At 40.0% G+C, this 21,272-nt stretch overlaps 2 protein-coding genes across 8 annotated transcripts; one reads left to right on the top strand and one right to left on the bottom strand.

Annotated features, from left to right (window-relative positions):
• Window positions 1-4,346: 4,346 nt before the first annotated feature.
• gdf6a (growth differentiation factor 6a) lies at window positions 4,347-9,860 on the bottom strand. Its single transcript, XM_056762766.1, has 2 exons — window positions 9,427-9,860; window positions 4,347-6,539 (listed from the first exon to the last, which is right to left on the bottom strand). The coding sequence occupies exons 1-2, from the start codon at window positions 9,761-9,763 to the stop codon at window positions 5,653-5,655; spliced, it is 1,224 nt and encodes a 407-aa protein (XP_056618744.1). The 5' UTR covers window positions 9,764-9,860; the 3' UTR covers window positions 4,347-5,652.
• A 2,513-nt stretch (window positions 9,861-12,373) lies between these two features.
• On the top strand, window positions 12,374-20,352 carry sybu (syntabulin (syntaxin-interacting)). Of its 7 annotated transcripts, XM_056762758.1 has the most exons (9): window positions 12,374-12,625; window positions 12,886-12,956; window positions 14,879-14,933; window positions 15,151-15,334; window positions 15,594-15,797; window positions 17,281-17,377; window positions 17,559-17,702; window positions 18,377-18,532; window positions 18,609-20,352. In XM_056762758.1, exons 3-9 carry the CDS (start codon window positions 14,910-14,912, stop codon window positions 19,732-19,734), a joined length of 1,935 nt encoding a protein of 644 aa, XP_056618736.1. In that variant the 5' UTR covers window positions 12,374-12,625; window positions 12,886-12,956; window positions 14,879-14,909; the 3' UTR covers window positions 19,735-20,352. The 7 variants fall into 7 exon arrangements, with proteins under 7 accessions (XP_056618736.1, XP_056618737.1, XP_056618739.1 ...); XM_056762759.1 differs by lacking the exon at window positions 12,886-12,956; XM_056762760.1 differs by lacking the exon at window positions 12,374-12,625 and having other exon boundaries at window positions 12,884-12,956; window positions 14,879-15,066.
• The last annotated feature ends 920 nt before the right edge of the window (window positions 20,353-21,272 follow it).

The raw sequence follows: 21,272 nt of genomic DNA, 5'->3' as shown, positions 1-21,272 counted from the left end.
GTTCGAAAATGACGTGCATGCGAGAAACTCACGGCAGAGAGTGTCGGACAACATCTTGAATGCACGCAGGCTGACTGTCTCCCAGACAGGAGCCTACAAAAACAAAACACATCCGGAACAACTCATCTGTTTGTTGTTTGTGTGTGTGTGTGAGGGGGAGGGTGTGCATGTGTGTGTGTGTGTGTGTGTGTGTGTGTGTGTGTGTGCTTTCACAATTGCACTCTTCAATGGAATCGTCAAGTTACACCATAAATCTGTCCCTCATCAGGGAGACAAAATGAAAAGAGCCCCCCACCATAAAACATCTGTAACAGTTCCATCCGCCACTAACATGTAATGGGGTAATTACCAAGAGGAGGGCGGTCGGTTTAAAGACAACGGTAAAGCCGTGCATACCGTTTCTTTTCTACAGCTCTAAAAAATGTGCACCCTGATGGCCAAAAGCGTCACACAAAGCTGATGACACCGTTCTCCATTCCAAACATGCATAATTGATGTCTGATATTTGGGGAGGTCATGGTCCCGGCCGGGTCTACTCCACACTTTCTAATCAAGCTCAATTGAGGTTAACTGTATTGTGCCACGCTGAAACGCTAGACAGGTAAGCTGCAAAGGCTCATGACTAATGGATGGTGCGAGCCGGCAGGGGCTTTGACCTTTTGAGACACCCCAGGCACCATCTGAGTGAAAGTCATGCCTCTACTCAGCCCGAAGGTGTCCCGCCAGGCCCGCTTGCCAATCAGCGCCCGCGATCCATCCACCAGCCACGCTCATTTCTGCCATCACGGTGGGTCTGTTCTCTTATGGCCTCTGTTTGTTTTTTCTCAGTGGATCACTTTACGATATAAGTCCAAGTGCGCCATTGTTCCCCACGGCGTGGGCTTGTTTTTATAAAATCAAGCAGACCCACAGCTCTCCGACTCACCGTGCCGCGTGTCTTCAAACAGCGTGTGAGGGCGAAAGGGGGTCTTTCGTTTTAGGAGCAGCATTCAAGGCACATGGCCAGCAGAACAACCAGATGGAGGGTGGCAGTGGGGTCACGTCCCTACCCTGCCACTAAACACTGCTATTGTCTGATCCACTGTGCAAATTTACCCTGCTCTCAACATACACTCGGAGACAAGACGCGCACACACACTTAACGACAGAAACCAATACCAGACCATTGTCTCTTAACACTCAATTGAGTCGTGTCAAAGACCAAACGTGACAGAGTTTTCAGAGAAATCAAGTATCTGCTCAAACAAGCGTGAGAGACGGTCAAACACGACGTAAATCATTGCGAGCAGCCTGCAAATATTTGCCCATTCTCCCTTTATCAAACAAAAACAACGATTTCTGAAGATTCCTCGTGAGTTTCTATTAGATTTGAAATGCTTTTCAGGCACTAATGAGATAAAAGCACGACTCGGTTTTCATGTGGCCCCTGGCTTGCGTTATAACATGATTAGCAGGTACGCTAAAGCCAGGTGTTAGTTAGGAGCATCCTAGATTTGGGTAAAGGCAAAATGAGCCGCAGCGTCCTGGAGCCTTGTGACTCAAGCGCCTGGAAACGCAGCAGATGCCCCATTAGAGGAAACCTCCGCAGTCTTTTGTTATGTCTCCTCTGCTCCAGCATGTGCTGTCCTGCAATTGAACAGCTGCTAATTGCTTTGGCCTCTTTAGTAATGCTGTTATAGTCGCAAAGGGGAAGAAATTCCAACACTTCACAATGTTTCCAGAAAAAAAAACAGATGAAATATTACCCGACCTCTGAACTCAAGGCACGGGCAAATGTACGTAACGTTTGGTTCGAGCTTTTGTCTTTGTGTCGTGTCCAGCGGATGAATGCAGGGCTGCGCTGGGGTCAGTCGAGGCATCTGCCACCCTTCAAGCAGGCCCTCAAACACCCTCCGTTCACCCATCTGTGAGCGCTGCCGTCCCCCTTCTGTCTCCACAAACGCACACTCCTTTCTGTCTTTTGATCGTCCCTGTCTCTCTTCCCACATCCTACGTAACAGGCTCCTGACACATGTGTGCGCTTGCCCTTATCTTAAACCTTAGATCTCACTCATCAAGATGACATCAAAAGCAGTGGATCATTTCTATGGCCTTGATGGAGAAAGAATTCATGCTTTAGATATTATAAAAGAATAGGTTCGCTGCATGACATTAAGGTTAGCATCCATATTTTAGTATCATAACTTCTTTTATTTGCCTCTGCGTATATGATACACTGAAAATATTCAGGGACTTGGAATAAAAACTTCTCAAATAAAACTGACTAATACACTAAAGGTCATCCACTAAATTTTTACAAGACCTCCAAACTGCAAAAACAAAAGTGATTTTTTGTTTTTAAGTGAAACTGTGTGATTTAGGTCCTAATGTGATTGATAACAGCAGCAAGTTAACTTTCTGGGTTATTTTTCTTTCTTGCCCTTTTAGGGTTAATGATGTCTACCCACTTATTAATGAACCTATTACCATGCACATTTCAGTTTTTTTCCTCCCAGAAGGTCCTTCTTAAAAGTCAGCACTGTGTATCTTTGCTGTGTGGGGCAGAGATTAAGCATTACCAGAGCCCATCACAGACAAAACGATAGCGCCGTGCACAGATGCAATGCGTCAAAGCTTTTTATGAAGAGCGTTCCCCCAGAAACTCCACTGAAAGGTATCTGTCCTCCTGCCAGGCATATCACCGTGCCATTTTATGAAAGAAAAAAGCCTCACGCACACATTAGACATAACATTCAAATAAACAGTGATGTCTCAAGAGGCATTCCCGCTTTCCAACAACCAGGAAGGGCCATTTACTCATCCCAGGAATGCACCGAGAAACCCGGAATGGTAAACTCCACATTCCACTTTCCTAAACACCCTCTGTATCTCATGCATTCCTATCTACATCCACTCTATGAACCCAAATACTAATACATAAATCATCATCAAATACTAGACGGATGAGAAGAGACTGTCTCTTATGCTTCCCTTGTAAAAAAAACTCACGCTGAATAGGAATTTAGATATAGGAATTTTGCTCCTAAAATAACGTAGACGTCTCAAAGATGGAAACACAGCCAAGCTCCATGTCAAGTAAATAAGTGGAAATCTTGTAAACTTAGAAGAAACTGTCTCCAAGCAGACATTTACCATATTTGTGATCTAAACAATGCTACCCACTGTTGGCTTTTATTCCGTTTAAACTTGGAAATCTTAAATGAAAGGTGATCATCCATCTCTAAATGAAACAGACTCCTAACTGGCCATGAGAAGCATTTAAGCAGATCCCACCTGACATAGAGCATGCCATCTCCATCATCATTCTCAAACACATTATCGTTGTAACCGTCATTCGTAAGGACAACCAAAAGGCACATTAGCATCTTTTTCCCCTTCTTGAACAAACATGTGTAGAGTGATAGGAAACTGTAAGGGAGTCTGGACAACATATACCATTTCAAAGCAATTTCCTAATTGCTTCCAGGCCACGGTCAGCGAAACAATCCGTGCCTTCAACCTTTTCATCTGAAGATTGGGAAACATTACAGTGTTAAGAAAACGTAACATGCGGATGGGTCATTTATTGGAAAGCGGCCTGTTGCTCGTGCGCTTAGATCCACGCTGGAGACGCAATACCTCAAATCTCTGCGGTCCACATGTTTCAACACCGTTCAAAAGTAAAAGTCGAGAGGCCACCGTGCAAAGCACAATTAGCTTGTGACACATTAGCACCATTACGCAGAGTTAATTTTTGGAGCAGAAACTCATCGGAGGATAAACGATCTAGGTTTTTAAACCGTTTCAGAGCTCAGAAAAACTGATGTGAAACCGATCAGGTGAGGAGCTGGATTATCTCCGAAGAGGATCTGTCAGCACAATGGAAACAAAAGACACATGAAAAGGACCTGCTAAGTGTAAACCAAGAATATACTTGTTAGACTTTTCACAGGATAAATTTAATTTTTAACTCTGCATGACACCTTAGCTAAACTTATTTGAAAACACAAGGATGCAAACCTCTCTAACAATTACCTAAATTGTTAAATTAAGTTTTGAAGATAAAACAACATTTGTACCAAATTAGAAGAAACCTGATTTTCAACATGTAAATTTAGCATTGATATATACAAAGTTTTTGTTAAACAATGTGCTTTTGATACACCTCATTTGCTTTGATAAAAAAAAGCATTTACAGGAAAACTTATGCCACCACACGAAGAGTAAATTTATTTCTTTTATTTGTACAGTAATAGTGTGGATTATTATCCATTGATATACTGTCTGTAATATTTATATATATATATATACACACACACACACATATAAATATATATATATATATATATATATATATGTGTGTGTATATATAATTGGAAAAACCTTAAACTCTAATTGAATGCACCTCAGAACTCGGATTCTATGCAATTATGAGGTAGACATCGATAATGGTATTTCCACCCTCAGCAATAATGAATACATTTTAAATTAATTTTGTTTTATCAGCGTAAGAAATACACGATTATCATGAAACTCTGTACATCACAAATAATAAAATAATTATAGAATAGAAATTATAGCGATTTGAGTGCATTTATAAATGTACATTAACAAAGAAATGTTTTCTCATTTCTTCATACGTTGCACTTTTAGGTTTTACTTTACAATTATTTACAGCTCAGAAAAAAAATGAACAACAGTGCATTCAAAGCTAATGTGCATTTAAATATAATCTCGCGCGAGTCTCTTTTTTCCTTGTAAGTCTATAGGTCGTGAAAAAAACGCTCCTTCCAGATTACTTGAACAGTTTGCTGTTGTGGAAGTGCATTTTGTAAATATGCAAACGTTGATGAAAAAACATTTTTTTGTCATCTCAAGTGAGATTCTTTGTTCGTCGATTCCACGTGAGAGTAAAAAATCATTTGTGGTTTTCTAGACTTCGTGACTTACAACCACATTTCCAGGCACTTGAAAACAAAGTTTATTGTCCGAAATCCTCCTCCTCGAAAGCGAAGATCTTTCTCCTTGTGTGAGGATGGAGAAACACATCTGCGATATTGCTTTCCATGCCATTTAGTGTTGGTTCCATTCACCTTTGCGCAAATGATATCCTGCGGTCGTGATAAAGTGTTTCTATGACATTGGCGAATGCAGAGGCGAGTGGCACCGCGTTTTGCCCATATATCATTATCCGTTTAACACATCTTATCCATATAACTACACACCATATAATAGATGAGTAAGCGAGCCTTCTCGTTTGAACAGGTGCCCGTCTAACCATTCTTCTGAGTCAACACAGATAATGGTGTAACCTAATCCCCAGTGAATCCTGTCCAGACGGTTACGCACTAAATCTGGCTTTTCTTCTCTGCCTGTTTCTTCTGAGAGACGATTTATTAAAATAATATTTCTTAAAAACGTCTCAGTTTTTGGAAATGGTTTTAACACGTAATTAAAAAAAGAAACTCATAATGTGTAAACGAAAGAGTCTTTGTTACACTGAGAAAATATTGTTTTTTTTTGGAGATAGAATCCCTTAAGAGTGCGCAAAAATTAAGCGGCTCTTATGCGTCTTTTCGTTCTGGACAGGTTCGAGTTCACTTCGCCTCTTTTCAAGTGTTCAAGCCGTGGTGCCAAACGTTGTTGTTTTTGTGTGTGATTGTGTGTGATTCGCTACCTACAGCCACACTGTTCTACCACCATGTCCTCGTACTGTTTATATACGACGTTGTTTCCCGAGTCTATGTACAGTATACTGATGGGGCTGAGTTTTGTGGCAACGCAACAGCTCGGTGGCGTACTGTTGGGGTCCATGGAGTTCATGAGCGTTTGGATGATGGCGTGGTTGGTCGGCTCCAGGTGCGACCTCAAGGGGAAATCGCACACGCCTTCGCAGTGGTACGCTTCGTAATCTAGGGGAGCGATGATCCAGTCGTCCCAGCCCAGCTCTTTGAAATTGACGTGCAACGCTTTTTTGCTACATCTCGATTTGGACTTTTTGCCATGTCTTTTCCCGTGGCGATTACTGAGCGCCGTTCTCCGTCTGCGCCTCGATTTAAACTGCAGCGCGCTCTCGTCCTCCTCCTCCTCTCCCCGAGACTTGATCTTCTCTTTCATCTCATTGAACAAGTTCTCCCTCTTCCTAGATCGCGTGTAAACCACCAGTATCGCCTTTTCTTGCTGCGTCCGACCGTGCCGGTGGAAGCCCAGTTGCTTTAAGTCGACTTCCGCGTCAGATTTGCCGTGCGTTACCTTGAGCTGGAGACAAAGTTGAGTCCCTTGGGCTGAATGATGCCTGTTCTTGAAAATCGCCCAGACGTCCAGAACCTCCCATTCTCCTTTTCGAGAATCCTGGAGATCAAGGGATGTGGAAGCCAGCGGCCTCTCTGATCGACATGAGAGTAAATGAAGGTTGTAGACGCCTGACTGGGACGGTAGGAAATCCCCAGGCGCTTTTCGAAATATCCTTAATTCTGCCCCGACCAGCTCTTCTTTGTCTGAGAGAGTTGAGACATCAAACAGATACGTTTGTCTTCGCAAAGGAGAGAGCATGAGATCGTCTGCAAGATAAAAAGAAATAATTGCAGTCAGATTCACTTAAAGTGGACAGTGTTCAGAGGAGATGTGGATCACATTCTCATCATAAGTCCAGGTAAAACTGGCCTCTTTTCACTCTTTTTGGACAAGAAGTCACATAAATTCGATGACAAACTGTACAGGAGTACATGCTGGTAACAGTCTATGTAATGAAAACCTTAAGGTTGTACGTTTTTGTTTTGTCATAAATTTTCATAATCTGCTCTGTGAAATATTTTGCCATAAACATGTGCGGGTGATAACGCAAAAAAGGGATCTGGTAGCCCAGTGAGGGAGAGAGAACGAGAAAGAGTAGAAAAACAGTGCGCCAGACACAAAGCAACACACTGTACGTGTTGAACAATGCACAATTAATGCATTCTTTTCCCTTCAGGAATCCAGAGGCCTAGTCGCACGTTATCACCGCCTTTTATCTCTCCGAAGGACCAAACGAGAATCATTCATCTGAATTTAAGAGGGCTTGTTTAAGAAATTGTGATAAACTGTTAAAACCATTATCGCTCCAGCAACGCCTTGGGCACAGATAAATTTAACCCAAACAAAACGCAAGACAAATACGTGCATAATTTTGCGTAAAAGGCTTTTAATTCGTTTGTTCCGTGGAGTCATTCGTTTAAAAATGCAAAATGGCATGGTAGTTATAATATTTATTAGGAATTTTATAAATCCAATCTGTTGTTACTTTAATATTTAAAATAAACAACTAGAATTTAACAACCCTAAAATAACCCCAGAATAACCTTTAAACGTCAGCCAGATTATATTTAGATTTCCTCTTTTTTCGAAGCGTAAATTTAATTGTCAAATAATTCATGTCGATTGAAACCTTGTGTTTATTTTAGATTCTTTACACGTATGGTCCACATTAGGGTTTTTATAAGACCTCAAACAAATCGAATACAAGGTCACCAAATAATTAACAGTTCTAAATTTCCTCCCACCCCGTTAAAAAACAGCCCTCTTATATTTCATCCCTTCTGCCAACAACAACATCCCCGGTTCAAACGCCATTATTCCGCATATAATTTATTTCAAGCACAATTGCAAGCAGCAAGAGTTTATAAAGCGGCCTAAACGGATAACACAAGCGAATTGCCCTAAAATAAATGTATAAATCACTACAGCCGCACAATTCTTCAGATGATGCTCCATTTTATTTCATGCACATTCTTTTCAAGTTTTTAGATTTTTGGTCGAAAAGAGACGGACAGAAAAAATAGGGATGGAGACTTGGTGCGGCTACCAGGGCCAGCAAGCACCATCTGCGTTTTAATGAGTTACTTCAAGTGCCAAAAGTAATTTTCATACATTCCGTTTGTTCTTGTCTGATCTTGCAACCATAACGATCTAAAATTTGGGGAAATGTCTTATCTGTTTGGAGGAAATTCTTTCCTGTTACACCAAAAGATTACCGCCTTATCATAATTGAACGGCGCTTGAGTGGAAATGATTCTTGATGACATTTCACAGCGTATGACGCGCATGGCACATACAGCCAAGAGAAGTTTAGAGCAGCCACGCAACTGAAAAAGTTGGGGAATGTCGCCGCTTTTTCATTAAGATGCATTTTATTTTATAACATGTTAAAAAGAGTATTGATGGTAAAGCACGAGGCAAGAAACATTAATTAATTTAGGATCTGGAAAAAGGTTCGACCAAGAAATCACCAGGCGACGAAGCATCCATATTTACTATAACTTAAGAATAGCAAAATTTCTAAACAGACGGCCACGCACAGAGAGGTGAGCATGGAAGCCCTCTTCAGTTTTTGCTCCTCTCCTTTGGGGATGTGCCACTGGCTAAACTAGTTCATTACGGGAGAACAGACAGTGTTTGATATGTTATGACATGAACACTCAATTAGATCACCGAGTTCAAATAGTCCAATCAGCGGTCTGATGCAAAGCAAGACCCTCAGAGGGTCCAGGGAAGGGTCACAGCCAATGACACATCAAATCAAAATCAGCAAAGAAAGTGAAGATTTTCATCATACCAGTGTGCGCTTTTCTTCTTTTGGTGAGTGCTTTTATCTGCAAAGTGTTATTTAACAGACAAAAGTTTCAACCGTTCACCCATTTTTGTTATATTCTTTTTACATATTTGTTTTATTTTGCATGCTTGCATTCGTTGGTCTTCCAGTTCAAAAAGTAAACCCAAATAATGTGCAGCCCAAAAAAACAGGAAAGAGGAAAAAGCAAGAGGAAATTCAAATATAAGAAAAAATGAAATGGTTTAAATGTCTATCTACTGAAAAAAAAATGAACATAATAAAAAAATCCTTTCAGCACAAACTAGAGTCCCTTATTTCCTCTAAGTTTCTCCTCCGCTCCGACTGCTTGCACGCGAGCGAGGATGTTAAAGGGATGATTTATAACCTTCATTTAGAAAACGCACCAATTAGTGTTTTATTGGCGTGTTACCTTGGGGTCAATGTAAAACTAATATAACTTTATACTGCCCAAAATATGAGGTCGAGATGACCATTAAACCGTGGCCCAAACCGGACGAGTGATGCACCGAACCCTCACCACATGAATAAATCCCTTTAGTCCTAATTGGGTTGATTCCAAAATGATGCATCCATTTTCGTGACAACTCTATTTTTTCTCTAACAACAATCTATCCATCCGTTTTTCAAACGTATTAATTCGGCTTAAGATCAGCCCATCAATTCTAAAAGCACATGAATTAAAACCGTACAAACTTTTTTAAATTTTAGAATTCAAGAATAAAGAAGAGATAGAAAATAAATGTCGATTTGAACACTTTTCCGAAGTTTGTATTAATGATGCGCGCAAGGCGAAATGTTCTTCGTATAAACAGACTACGAAAAAAAAGAACAAAACAAACCTTTTCCTCTGTCTACAAAACTCGTTATGGTATTTGCAGACTTTGAAGAGCGGAAAAAACTTGCGTTCAGTCCAAGTTTTTCAGCGGCGGAATAAGTCCGGTATATCGATATCATGTAGTCATGGGGCACGACTGGGTCCTTAAAATCGTCCCTACGGCTTGTACCCACGGAGGATGCGAAAATCTCTTTAAGAAACTTGTGTGACCTTTGTCCATCATCTGCGCTCCTGGCACCCTTGCTCCTTCTCGACGATATAAGCGCAGCTGACTGACAACACGGTAAACTCCAAAGGAAAATAAAAAGTGTGCACAAGGCGACTGCTCGCAACGCATCCATGGTGGTACTGTCCGAAAAGAGTAAAGCCGAGCCTTGTCCCTTAGTGAAGCTGGGTTTTTGGTTTGTTTCACAAGCGCGGAATGCGCGAGATCTGTGGTGCGACTCTACAGTGAAGTGCGCTCTAAACTCAAGAGCGCGGAGGATGCAGACACACTTAGAGACACGCCCACTCCAGAGACGCTCCTGTATTCTTGGAGAACTTCTCCAGACTCTTTGAAAACCTTCTGAGATTAGTAAAATGTTTAAACATTCAGATTTTTTAATTCATTTTGATATTCTTTCAACACAGTTTTAATCGGTGTTTGGTGTTGGCTAGGAAAATGAGCAGTGCAGTTAAATATTTTTTTTCTGTTATTATTATTTATGCCAATACTACATAGATGATTTTAAATGTCTATATTTTTGTGTATTACGCATTACACGGAATCATATATTAAGGTACCGTTTGATCTCAGGAATATTAACAAAAACTACATGTCCTCAAGGTGGAGAAAAAATAAATTGCTTGGTTTAAAGAGGCCGTCACCCGTCGGATAGGAAAAGGACAGGGGAGGAGGGGTTCTATCTGTGCACCGGGCAACGCAACAGGATGCAAACCTTACAAGCAGACTAACATGTTGACAGAGGTTAACAGGTCGACAAAAATATTCACAGACCTATCGCACTGCCTAACAAGTGATGATAGTGACCGGGCACTTCAGTCTGTCTCGCAAAGAATTGCATCAGTAAACGTTTGATTATTAAATTAAGGCTGTCATTTAAAAAGGTTAAAAACGAGATTCACCTGGCCACATTTCAAAGAAGAGAGCACAAACTATGAAAACATATTACTTTGTATTCTATGGCCATTTATATTTTAATTAAGCCCGAAACAACTGGTCAAAATTACATTGTGACATTTATTTCCAGACAGACAGTTGTGTGTCCGCATGTGTTGAACTACAAAACAAGAAGTACGAATACGAGTCAAGGTTAAAATAAGGTTATGTGAAAAAGTTATGAACAGTTATGTAATTGGCCGAACTCACGTCCCCGTTATCTTGGTCTGCGCTGCCCCCTTGTGGTTAAATATTGCATAATGCTTCAACACAGAGAATGATAAAGTTGCAGCATAAATCTCGTCGAATTTGTTAAAAATCACTTGTGAACTTTATCAAAATCCAAATGTGAACGTATCCTATAACCTTAACCATGTAAAGGACATCTGAAAACATAGTTAACAGAACAATTGTTGTTACAGTCTTGATCTAGTAGTGCAGTCTTCCTTTCATGTGGCATATAGCCTATAATTCTATGAAGAATATATCGAGAAAGGTACATATTCATATAAATATTGAACTGTGGACTTTGGATCTGAGAATGACTCTGGCTAACCTATAAAAGGCCGTTTCTAAATGAACATCATGACTCATAATGTTAACCCAAACATTTTCAGATTTTCAGAAGCAACAGTGAAGTCAAATGCATAATAGAGGCTGAAGTATAACAGCAAATCACATCAGGTAGATGTATGCATCTCAACGCAAATCAATACAATACAACTATGTGCAGTACAATGCAGCACAAAACAGTGTCAATACAGAAATGACTACTGCACAAAACTTTTGTTAGAGCTCTTGTAGAAATGTTCTGGTGTAAAACCTCTGTGCAAATGCCTGTTTTCTCATTTTGGTTTCCAATAAGTTAAATCATTATGTCTTCTCGAAAAGGTAATAGGAAAACAATGTATATTAAAAAAAATTACATAGTCACATAATAGCAAGGGTTATCTGGAGATTGACTTAAACAGAAAGATGGATTTCAAAACAAGACCGTTTTTCTTTATAATGGCAGTGCAGGCTGTCAAATGTTTTGTTTTAATAAATACACATTCTGCCGACCAAAACATGTAAGTTGTTGAGGGTTTATTATTGTTTACTTTTTGTTACTGTAAATAGCAGTAGACAATATAAACTCAAGGAGCATTTCGTTTTCTACCAGCAGATGCCAGCAAAACGCCACAATACCAATTTCCCGAGGATCATTTAATATAAAAAAAGAAAGTGCTTTCTTATTCAACAGGCTCTGGCGCGTTTGTGAATAGGCCTTGTATTCATTCCTATGTTTTTCTAAAATGAATGTTACTTTCCATGAAAAGCGTAAACAGCCATTAAAAAAATATAATTAAAACAATAGTTTAAAAAAATAACAATCATTTGATTAATAATGGTAAACAATTAGTGCGTGCGAGTCAACACACCAAACATGACGTGAACGATCTCATTGCCCTGATTTCACGCTTGTCTGACGAGTAAACTTCAGCACCATGGAGAGCTGACGCATGGAGAGCTGACGCCAACACTTCACAGAGTCTTCTGTCCGAGTGGTGCTGAAGACACACGAAGCACGATGAGGTTGCCAAAAGATCAAGCCAGCTGTAAGGTTAAAGATGAAACCTCATCCATGATCCATTACCACAGTGCAAGACACTACAACCCAACCTACTGTATGTCAACGACTTTGCAAACAGTGACACTGGTACTTCATAAAAACCATCACATCAATAAAACGGACTCGTTTAATCTGTGTCGATCATGTAAGGGTTAAATCCTTGTTGCTCGTTACATAACACACTTGGAACATTAGTCAGATTCACGTCGCGCTAGGGATGTCCGTCGCCTCTTCTCATTGAGCACATGCGCTAATACGGATGCAGCAAGAGATGTGTGTTGAATAATTTGGCATCACTGTCAGACAGGGGTAGGAGTCGACCACACCAGATTAAAACAAGGGTGGGGATTGAGAACGATCATTCTGTTGTTTGGACTGGATACAGAGCTGCGCATCCTTTCACTCCAACGGGAGTCCAGACCGCATCACGAGGCAAGTGTATTTACGTGCTGCGTCACACTTTTGTTTTGGCTTTTTTGACTAACTGACATACACGATACATATATTAACTTTATTGTGTTCATTGAAAGTGTTGTTAAGTACTCATAGTTATTAATACTTGCTTTCATTAATTGTTTTTTTTTAATGTTAGTCTAATGTTATTCTTATAATCGGTAGGGATAGCAGATGTTTCATTTCGATCAAAATTGGGATTTGTTTTGATTTATGCTTTTTGTTGGAGGGCTGTTTAGGTGGGACACAACGTCCTTTGAAAAGATCACATATCTGTCACACTAACCAGCAGCTGAAGGTTATCTAACAGGTAACTGTGAATCGAGTTTAAATTTAGATTTGTTTTGCATTTACAAGATGGGATAGATTTAAACATCAGATTGTTGGTCACAAAATTAGAATTGTATGAGATTATGACCACCATGTAATATTATGCATGGCTTTAAAATAAGTGTACCTTCTTGTTATCTCTTAAATCAACTGGAGATGAAACCTGCAGAAAACATAGCATTTAAAACAATTCAAGTAAAAATGTGCTGAGTGTTAAAAAAGTCACTGACTAATGAACACATTATCTAACTTTTTTATTCATGCTCACAATGTAGAAACGCTACAAACAGCAAACATAAAGCCATTTAGAGCCACTAGCAATTTATATATTTTCTGATTTCTAGACTAACTTTGTGAGTCATCAATGCTTAAATGAATCACTACTGCTTGGGTAAACGACTTAAAGAGATAGTTCATCCAAAAATGTAATGTCTAACCCTTATGTCATTCCAAACCTGTATCACTTTCATTTCACACGAAACATGCAAAAAGGAAACTTTGAAGAAATTACCAAACAACACTGCCCCTTATTGACTTCCATTGTAGAAAAAAACACAAATCAAAATATCTTATGAGTCATATACAGGTTTTGAACTACAAGAGGGTGAATAATTGTATTTATATATTTTGGGGTATACTATCTCTTTGAACCATCTATGGATGATAAAGTGATCCTTTCAGATTTTCGTAAAGATAATCCTAAACTTGGATTTTTAATCAATTTATATTTTTATAAATGCGAGCCTAAGACCACAACATACTGTATAATGAAGCATGGACAGAACATGACATAAGATGTTTTAAATCGCTGAACCTGCGTATAACCTTTGACAAAGTGACTATACTTCTGCTTTATCGCTTTAAGCCAGTTGTTCCATTTGTATAAAGCATTTATGGGATACCTTTAAGGCATTCATGCATCAGATTCAATTTAACATTGTCTGGCTAGTCATGAGATTCTCTATTTGGCTGTAAGAGGTAAAAGCATTTGTCAGGGCACAAGATATCAATCAACGACTGAAAGACTAATACCACCAACCACAATCTGTCTATTTTACAGGTTCTTTGTTGCAATGTTGCTAGGTTCTGTTGCCAAGGCTCTGTATTCTTCACATTAAGAGAAGCAACTCTCATGAGGGGGCACTCTGACAGCCAAACAGTCAAGATTCAACAGTTTCAGTGCATTACCATTTTTACATAACATTTTACAGACATTAAACCAACGCAAACACAATCTAGGCATTTCCTCTATTCAAAAGCACAGTATTAAAAATTCAGCAATGTAAACATTCTCCTACCAGAATCAGGTTTTCTATACCTGAATGGCCGCATAACTGCGATTTGCAATGAAACATGTCATCTGGACAAAAAACAGAAGTGTCAAGACCCCAGTGACGAGACGAACACAAACCTTAAGGGGTTGATTGCATCATTCGCCATGAAAGCATCCCCTTACCCTTACATAACCAACTTTAAAGTGATGCTGACAACAATGACCGCAGAGTAGCACTAGAATCAAGAAATTGCACAATGACGTCAATCAAGCGCGAATCAATCAAACTATTTGGTGGTTGAGCTTTAGCTGATTCTTCGGGTTGGGTGGTCAGATTATGGAGATTATAAAACACATAGCAGCTGTGCAATTGTCTCATTGTTGCAGTCAAGCGGGGTGGGATTTCATCAGCCCAGACTGCACACGGATTAATTTAACCACATTACTTCCTTCTTAAAGTCGATATTTGTTTTTATTTGTCTATTCCTTTTCATTTGATAATTAAAAAAAGGGCCAATCTTCCTTTCAGCCCGGCACAGTAAATGGGATTTTTATTAATGTGCATTTCTTTTAGTACTGTTTTTATTTCTAAATGACACTAATACCTCAAATAATTATTTTCTTTACAGTTTTACTCGAAAGATTACCTGATAAAGAAGAATGGGACCCTTTCAAGCATTTGAGGTGCTTGCCTTCTTAATCCTTTGTCTTCTCACAATAATGTGGCACACATGAATCAAGCGTTATTTTTAACTTCACCACCTCTTAATAACCTTAGGGACCAACGCACAATTCAGCAGACGATCATCTTAAATAGGTTAAATAACTTACGTCAGTAGTTCAGTGTCTCTCCGTTGGCTTTAGATATTGGCAGTCATCGTTTTTTAAACGTTTGCTGCAGGTAAAGTCATCAGAGAAGGGAAGAATGCGCAGCCGCATCCCCCGTCCCGTCTTCCACACCTTGTGTCCAAAAGTAAAGGAATCGGCTGTCTCCACCATGCTATTGTCAGAAGAGAGCCGCACGGATTTCGACATTAGCTCACAGCACTCTAAAAGAACCATCAGTCCCAACAGCCTGTCCTCAGGTGGGCCACCTTAGCTGTCATGACATGTCATACCATGCATACAATGAATGTGACAATAAGACAAAACATCTGAAATGTTACCTGCGTCTTGCATATTTCACTATAATTATCACCCACACAACTCACATATAGGAAATTAGCACATTAATGCATTTACTACAAAAATAGTATGTACACTGAGATACAAAGTACACCAATACAACCTTTAAACTGTTGTTACGTCACTTGTTGACAGTTTCATGTGGTTTTATCTTCTCAGATGATACTGGATGCCCAAGCAGCCAGTGTCCATCTCCAGCCAAGACCCCCTCGAGTTCTGAAAACAGCCCACTGGGTTCACCCTCTCTGGGAGAGCTCAAGGTCAAAGTGAAGAGAGTCAGGATGAATGTAGTGGCCGACTGGAGTGCACCTGCACAGAAACATAAGAGGGAATCCAAACAACATAACTCCATAATGCATAAAGGTGATTTCAAAAAGTTATTAACATATTAAACGGTTGTGTTCAAATGTATTTGATTGTACTTCCATTCGTATTGACTGTCATCTAATAACTAAATGTTAGACTCACAAACAATTCGGTTTTTAAGTAAATGATGCATTTTCGGTAGCCTAAATATTTTCTGAGACGTCACATCATGTGAACGCGCACTTCAATAAGGTCGACGTCAAGTCTCGGTAACTTAAAGTAATTAACCATATCTAAAACAAGAAACAAAAACAAATAATAAAATGAAACAAAAACAAAGAATAAAATGAAGACATCTTTCTTGTCAAAGCTGAGATCACGGTCAATTTCTTATTCGTTTTTAGGTTTAGCTGGACGTTCTTTTAACAGCACATCACACACAGGTTTTAAATCCAGTGTATGTTTTCCACTGGAAATGTGTTCCTCGGTTTTGTAAAATGTAAAAATAAAATGAAAATTGAAGCCCTTTCGCGGTATTGTGTTGACAGTCGCGTATGGATTAGTAACGGGCGCCGCCATCTTGGATTTTTGTATCTTCCACTATGGTTACGAGTATTCACGGATGTCGTCTTAATGTTAATCATTTGAGTTAATCATGAATTCTGTTCGAACCATTGGGTTAAGAAGATACTTTGGCTGCTTACAAAAACAACCAAAGATAATGCACATAAAATGAAAGTTTATTCGTGTGCAAATGTGCACGTACACTTTGGCTCAGAAACGCGTTTGTTTACAAAGATAACAACACAAGTGCAGTTCTGCCAAAAGACATGCCAAGTTCATGACAGGTAATTGTTTATCTTGACGCAAATTATGTCCGTTTTCTAGTCTAGTGAGTGAGTTTTAAAGTCTTATAAGCTTGAGGAAATACGCAAACTAAGCAGAAAATAACAGGTGCCGCGTTATTGATTATCCTTCACTTATTGGCTGGCGTGTAGTGTTTCAGATGGCCAATCAGTGCAATTAAAAGTAGTTAACGCCTACCATTGGTTGGGAGGATTCACAGCATTTGAACTTGACCTTGGTAACTGCACAGTTTTATAGTGGTTAAAGAGTTAGTCACTTAGTTAGTTAGTAAGTTAGTTGAAACCTTAGAAAGGAGTTCACACTGTATCATGGTTTTGTCAAAAGGACAGAGATGCTTCTCAGGTCTGTATATTTTAATATATATTTTTCCCACATTAGCTTTTGTTTTGTGTTCGATCGCCAACCTTTTAAGTTTTTTATCGCTTTTTTTGATTATTTTATATTAGACGTTCTTTGTAAACATGTCTTGATGTGCGTGGTCTGTGACACGCTTGTGTAATGTAGCTTCATCAGCTTTAATTTCTGGTTATGCAATTGGGTGTTGAAGCTGGCGTCCTCCCTGTCTCTAAGGGTTTGGGTGTGCCTTTATGGATGCCTTTGAGAAGTTTTGCTGAAGTTCCAGATATCTTCAAGAAGAAACATGCCATTTTAATCTCCGTTTGATGCATTGCAGGCAGCGAGACCGATTTCAGCTCATCCAGTAGTGCTGGAAGCTATAAGACACATGAGGTTCTCTCCAACTCCACAGGGAAAAACGTGTCTTCTCGTAGGTATGGAACCAATTGCAGTGACATTTATTTTGTCATTTTTACTTTTATGTTTGTGTGTTTTTATTGCATTTTGTCTAAATAGTACACGTACTAAATATGGCAGTGTGCAATTCTGAACATAGCCCGTGTGGGTCTAAATTGATTTTTGACTTGCTTCTTGAATTGTTTTTCTCTCCTACAGTCGCGGGCCCCACATCAGGAGCCTGCCTGTGTTTAAGCCAGCAGGAAGCCCCTCCGCCCAATATAATGCAGAGCTCTATGCCCCTTACCGGACGCCACCAAAACCCCCCTCCGTCACCAACAGCAGTGGCAGCTCCACCAGGAGGTATGAACAGAGGGCAGAAATGAACAGGACCAGATTTATTCAATACGGGCTCATGCTGTATGCACATGGGAGGTGTTATTGTGTCCTCTGCCTCTTCTCAGAAAAAAGGATTACATTGGTTATGGTTTGGCTCTGCCAAGCTTTTAGGGGATTTCGAAAAAATGGTCTGCTCTCATTTTGCCCACAGAGCAAATCTGTTGACATGAGGAGTAAAGTGGTTTTCATTGCCAGATTTTTGTGGGGAGGGTGAGGGTGCATTCATATTTTATGTGCCTCTATTTAGCTTGTTGTGATGCTTTGTATAGTTGTTTGTTTGTTGTTTGACTGTTTTATATTGGTATATGTAACATCCATTTTAACTATTTTTTTTAATGCGTATAGCCGTATTTTTCATTGATCTAAGATTTGACCTAAGCACAGAATGTGTGTTCTGTAATGCCTGCCTGAGCTCGCTCCAGTGTCCTTATTTGTGCTCCCATTTTGCATCTCTGGCACGGAAGCAAAACTGACTTCAAAGCAAAATAGCAGGTTGCAAGAGAGCTGTTTATCTCATTTATTTTATTATTTTCAACAAGCAGAATTTGATTTGTCTGGGGAGGTTGTTGGGTATACTGATTTTAGTATCCCATTTAGGTTTTAAATCTGCATCAACTTAACACGGTCTTTACTTACAGAAGAACCACTCCTGTGCGTTATCATTCCTGCGGAGACAATCACGGCATCAAGCCGCCCAACCCGGAGCAGTACCTTACCCCTCTGCAGCAAAAAGAGGTAGCCATTCGCCACCTCAAATCCAAGCTCCGAGACTCTGAGCACACAGTTTGTGACCGGTGAGATTGTATCCTTCTTTCCGTGTTCGAATCGATGGTTGACAAAAATAAAGACTTTTATCTTCTATTATTGCAGAGAGGCTGAGATTGTTGAGCTGAACGCCCAGCTGGGACGCATGCGAGAAGACTGGATCGAGGAAGAATGTCACCGTGTGGAGGCCCAGCTGGCTCTTAAGGAGGCGCGCAAGGAGATCAGGCAGCTTCGCCAAGTGGTGGAAACCATGAAGAACAGTTTGATGGAGAAAGACAAGGGCATCCAGAAGTATTTCATTGATATAAACATCCAAAACAGGAAACTGGAGGCTTTGCTTCACAGCATGGAGTTGGCTCAAAGCGGCTGTAACTTGCAAGATGAGCCAACTCTAGACTTCCTCTGTGAGTGTCCGGATAGATACGCCGCAGGCGAACTAGAAATGGAGCTGCAGGTTGAGGAACAAGCAGTGGAGGAGATGGCTGATAGTGAGCTCCTGATAAATGACGAAATGGCCAACGGGGCAGAGGTTCTCGAGCTGGTTCTCACGTCCACCGCTGTCGATTCTAGTGAGGATAGGGACATCAAGATCATACCCCAACTAGGACTGTCAACCCTAGAGCAGAGCATCTCAGACAAAAGCACAGAGGAGCACATCTCCAAAGAGGAAAGATGTGTCCAGACCGATGAGATTATCTACACCCATGATCTCCAAGCCCTCCTTCTCCAGCTGCTGAAGCTTCAGGGGAATGGGCTTTCTGGACCGCTCATTCCTTCCTCATCCCAACAATCCCAGAAATTGCAGATTTCACAAGATCCTGTATCCGTAAACGAGGAGATGCCCGAAGCACAAGATGAAATTAAAGATATTGGCTTCACATGCACCAACACTGCTCCGAACACAATCTTTACCCCTGAAAACCCAAGTGTTTCCGCTCTGTGTTTTTGCGAGCCTCAAATGAATCCCCAGTTCATGGAAGATCTTGATTTTGACCAGAAGACCAAAAACGCCACTATTATGGCCGTAGTGGCAAAAAACCACTGGAGCAACAGCTTTCTGGTCGATCTGGTTGCCGTAGCAGCGCCTGTACTTCCAACGGTGGCGTGGCTGTACTCGCAACATGGTTTGGTTGGAGGGGCTCCCGTATACAACATCGCAGCTTTGATTCGGGGCTGTTGCATTATGGGTTTGCACTCGCTTCGACATGTTTCACACGGGTCAGACACTTAGAGGTCCTTACTCACAAATATGGCTTGTCCATCATAAAGAGCACTTAAGTCACCTTAATGTAGAGGCCGTGTTTTGGTACACCTGTGATAATAGGCATACACGTCTTTTTGTTTTTAGTCACGAAATTCCTAAATTGCACAGTGTATCTTTGCCTAGAGTTGCGGCACAGAGGATGAATTTCAAGGGATGTAAAGGGATTCGCGTTTTGTCTTTTTTTGTTATTACTTGCCTGTGTTTTTGTGTACATGTAATGTAACATAAATTATTTTGCATTATCTAATCAGGTTATGTTGCTAAAGTCTTGTTCTTTGCTGACTGTGCTGTAACCTGCTTTTTATACTGCGGAAACAGGGGTTGACTGTCAGTTAGCCATTGTTTTGTTGTAGTTAAAATGTCACTAGTACCTTCTGCCAACGCCTAAATGTGTTCACAGTTTTGTTAGTTGTAAATGTATTTCTCTGCTTGGAGTTAGAGCTTTTACATGTTGCTCCATTTACTAACATTGTCCAGCAGCTACCCCAGTACAGCGAACACTTGTTTTGTGCCTGAGAAATGTGCAATATTTTTGTTTATATCATTTGTATCCGTATATTTATTATTAAAGCATGGAAATCCCTACATGTTTAGACTTTGTGTGGTTTTATCTATAATTGCTGCAGGGATGCTTTGATCAGAAATCAAACAGCTGCTGTTTTCAGAATTTAAAAAATGAAAATTCTGTCACCGTTTATTCACCATGTCATTTCAAACCTGTATGACTTCCTTTTTTCCGCAGAACTCAAAAGAATATATTTTGAAGAATGTTGATAACCGGACAATGGCGGTACACATTCACTTTTAATGTATGGACACAAAACCAATGCAAGTCAATGGGTAGACTGCTGTGGTCCAGATACCACCATTCTGTATTATGCAGTAGAAAGCCGTACAGTTTTACAATGAAAAGAGGATGACCAAATGATGACAAGGTTTCCTTTAGCAAATTAACAACCCCTTGCATGCAGTATTTTTCCATATTTACATCCATTCCTGCAGATGTTTCCTCTCAAATCCAAATGCATCTGATGAATAAAAAGTAATTAAATAATATCTTTGAATTATTAGTAGATAAAAAGAAACTTAATTTACAGGATTATCTTTAATCCTCGGACATTCACATTAAATTAATTGCAACTGATGTTCTATTTTTTTATAAACCATTATTTTCCAAGTGTATTTAAGGTCTCCCATGTTTTAAGACTTCTTACATAAAAAGGCTTAAAATTTAAGAGAAATGCTGTCGGCGTTAGCGGAAGTCCATAAATGTGGACCCAAACACACAATTACAAACATTGTTTTATGTAATAGCCTACAAAAGATCACGCAGCACTTTCACACAACTGAAGCAGAGACCAAATCAACCACTAGTAAGCAAGGACCCCTGGGTACCCAGAAGAACATTCAGCACTTGTCTTTTGCATAAAATGACTTCGCATGCATGATACAGCAAGACACACTAAATGCTTGCTGGTGTTTACTTTTGGTCCAGATGAGAGATC

The sequence above is a fragment of the Triplophysa dalaica genome, chromosome 12 (genome assembly GCF_015846415.1).
Source record: "Triplophysa dalaica isolate WHDGS20190420 chromosome 12, ASM1584641v1, whole genome shotgun sequence".
Taxonomy (NCBI): domain Eukaryota; kingdom Metazoa; phylum Chordata; class Actinopteri; order Cypriniformes; family Nemacheilidae; genus Triplophysa; species Triplophysa dalaica.
This window is presented reverse-complemented; position numbering and strand designations above follow the sequence as displayed.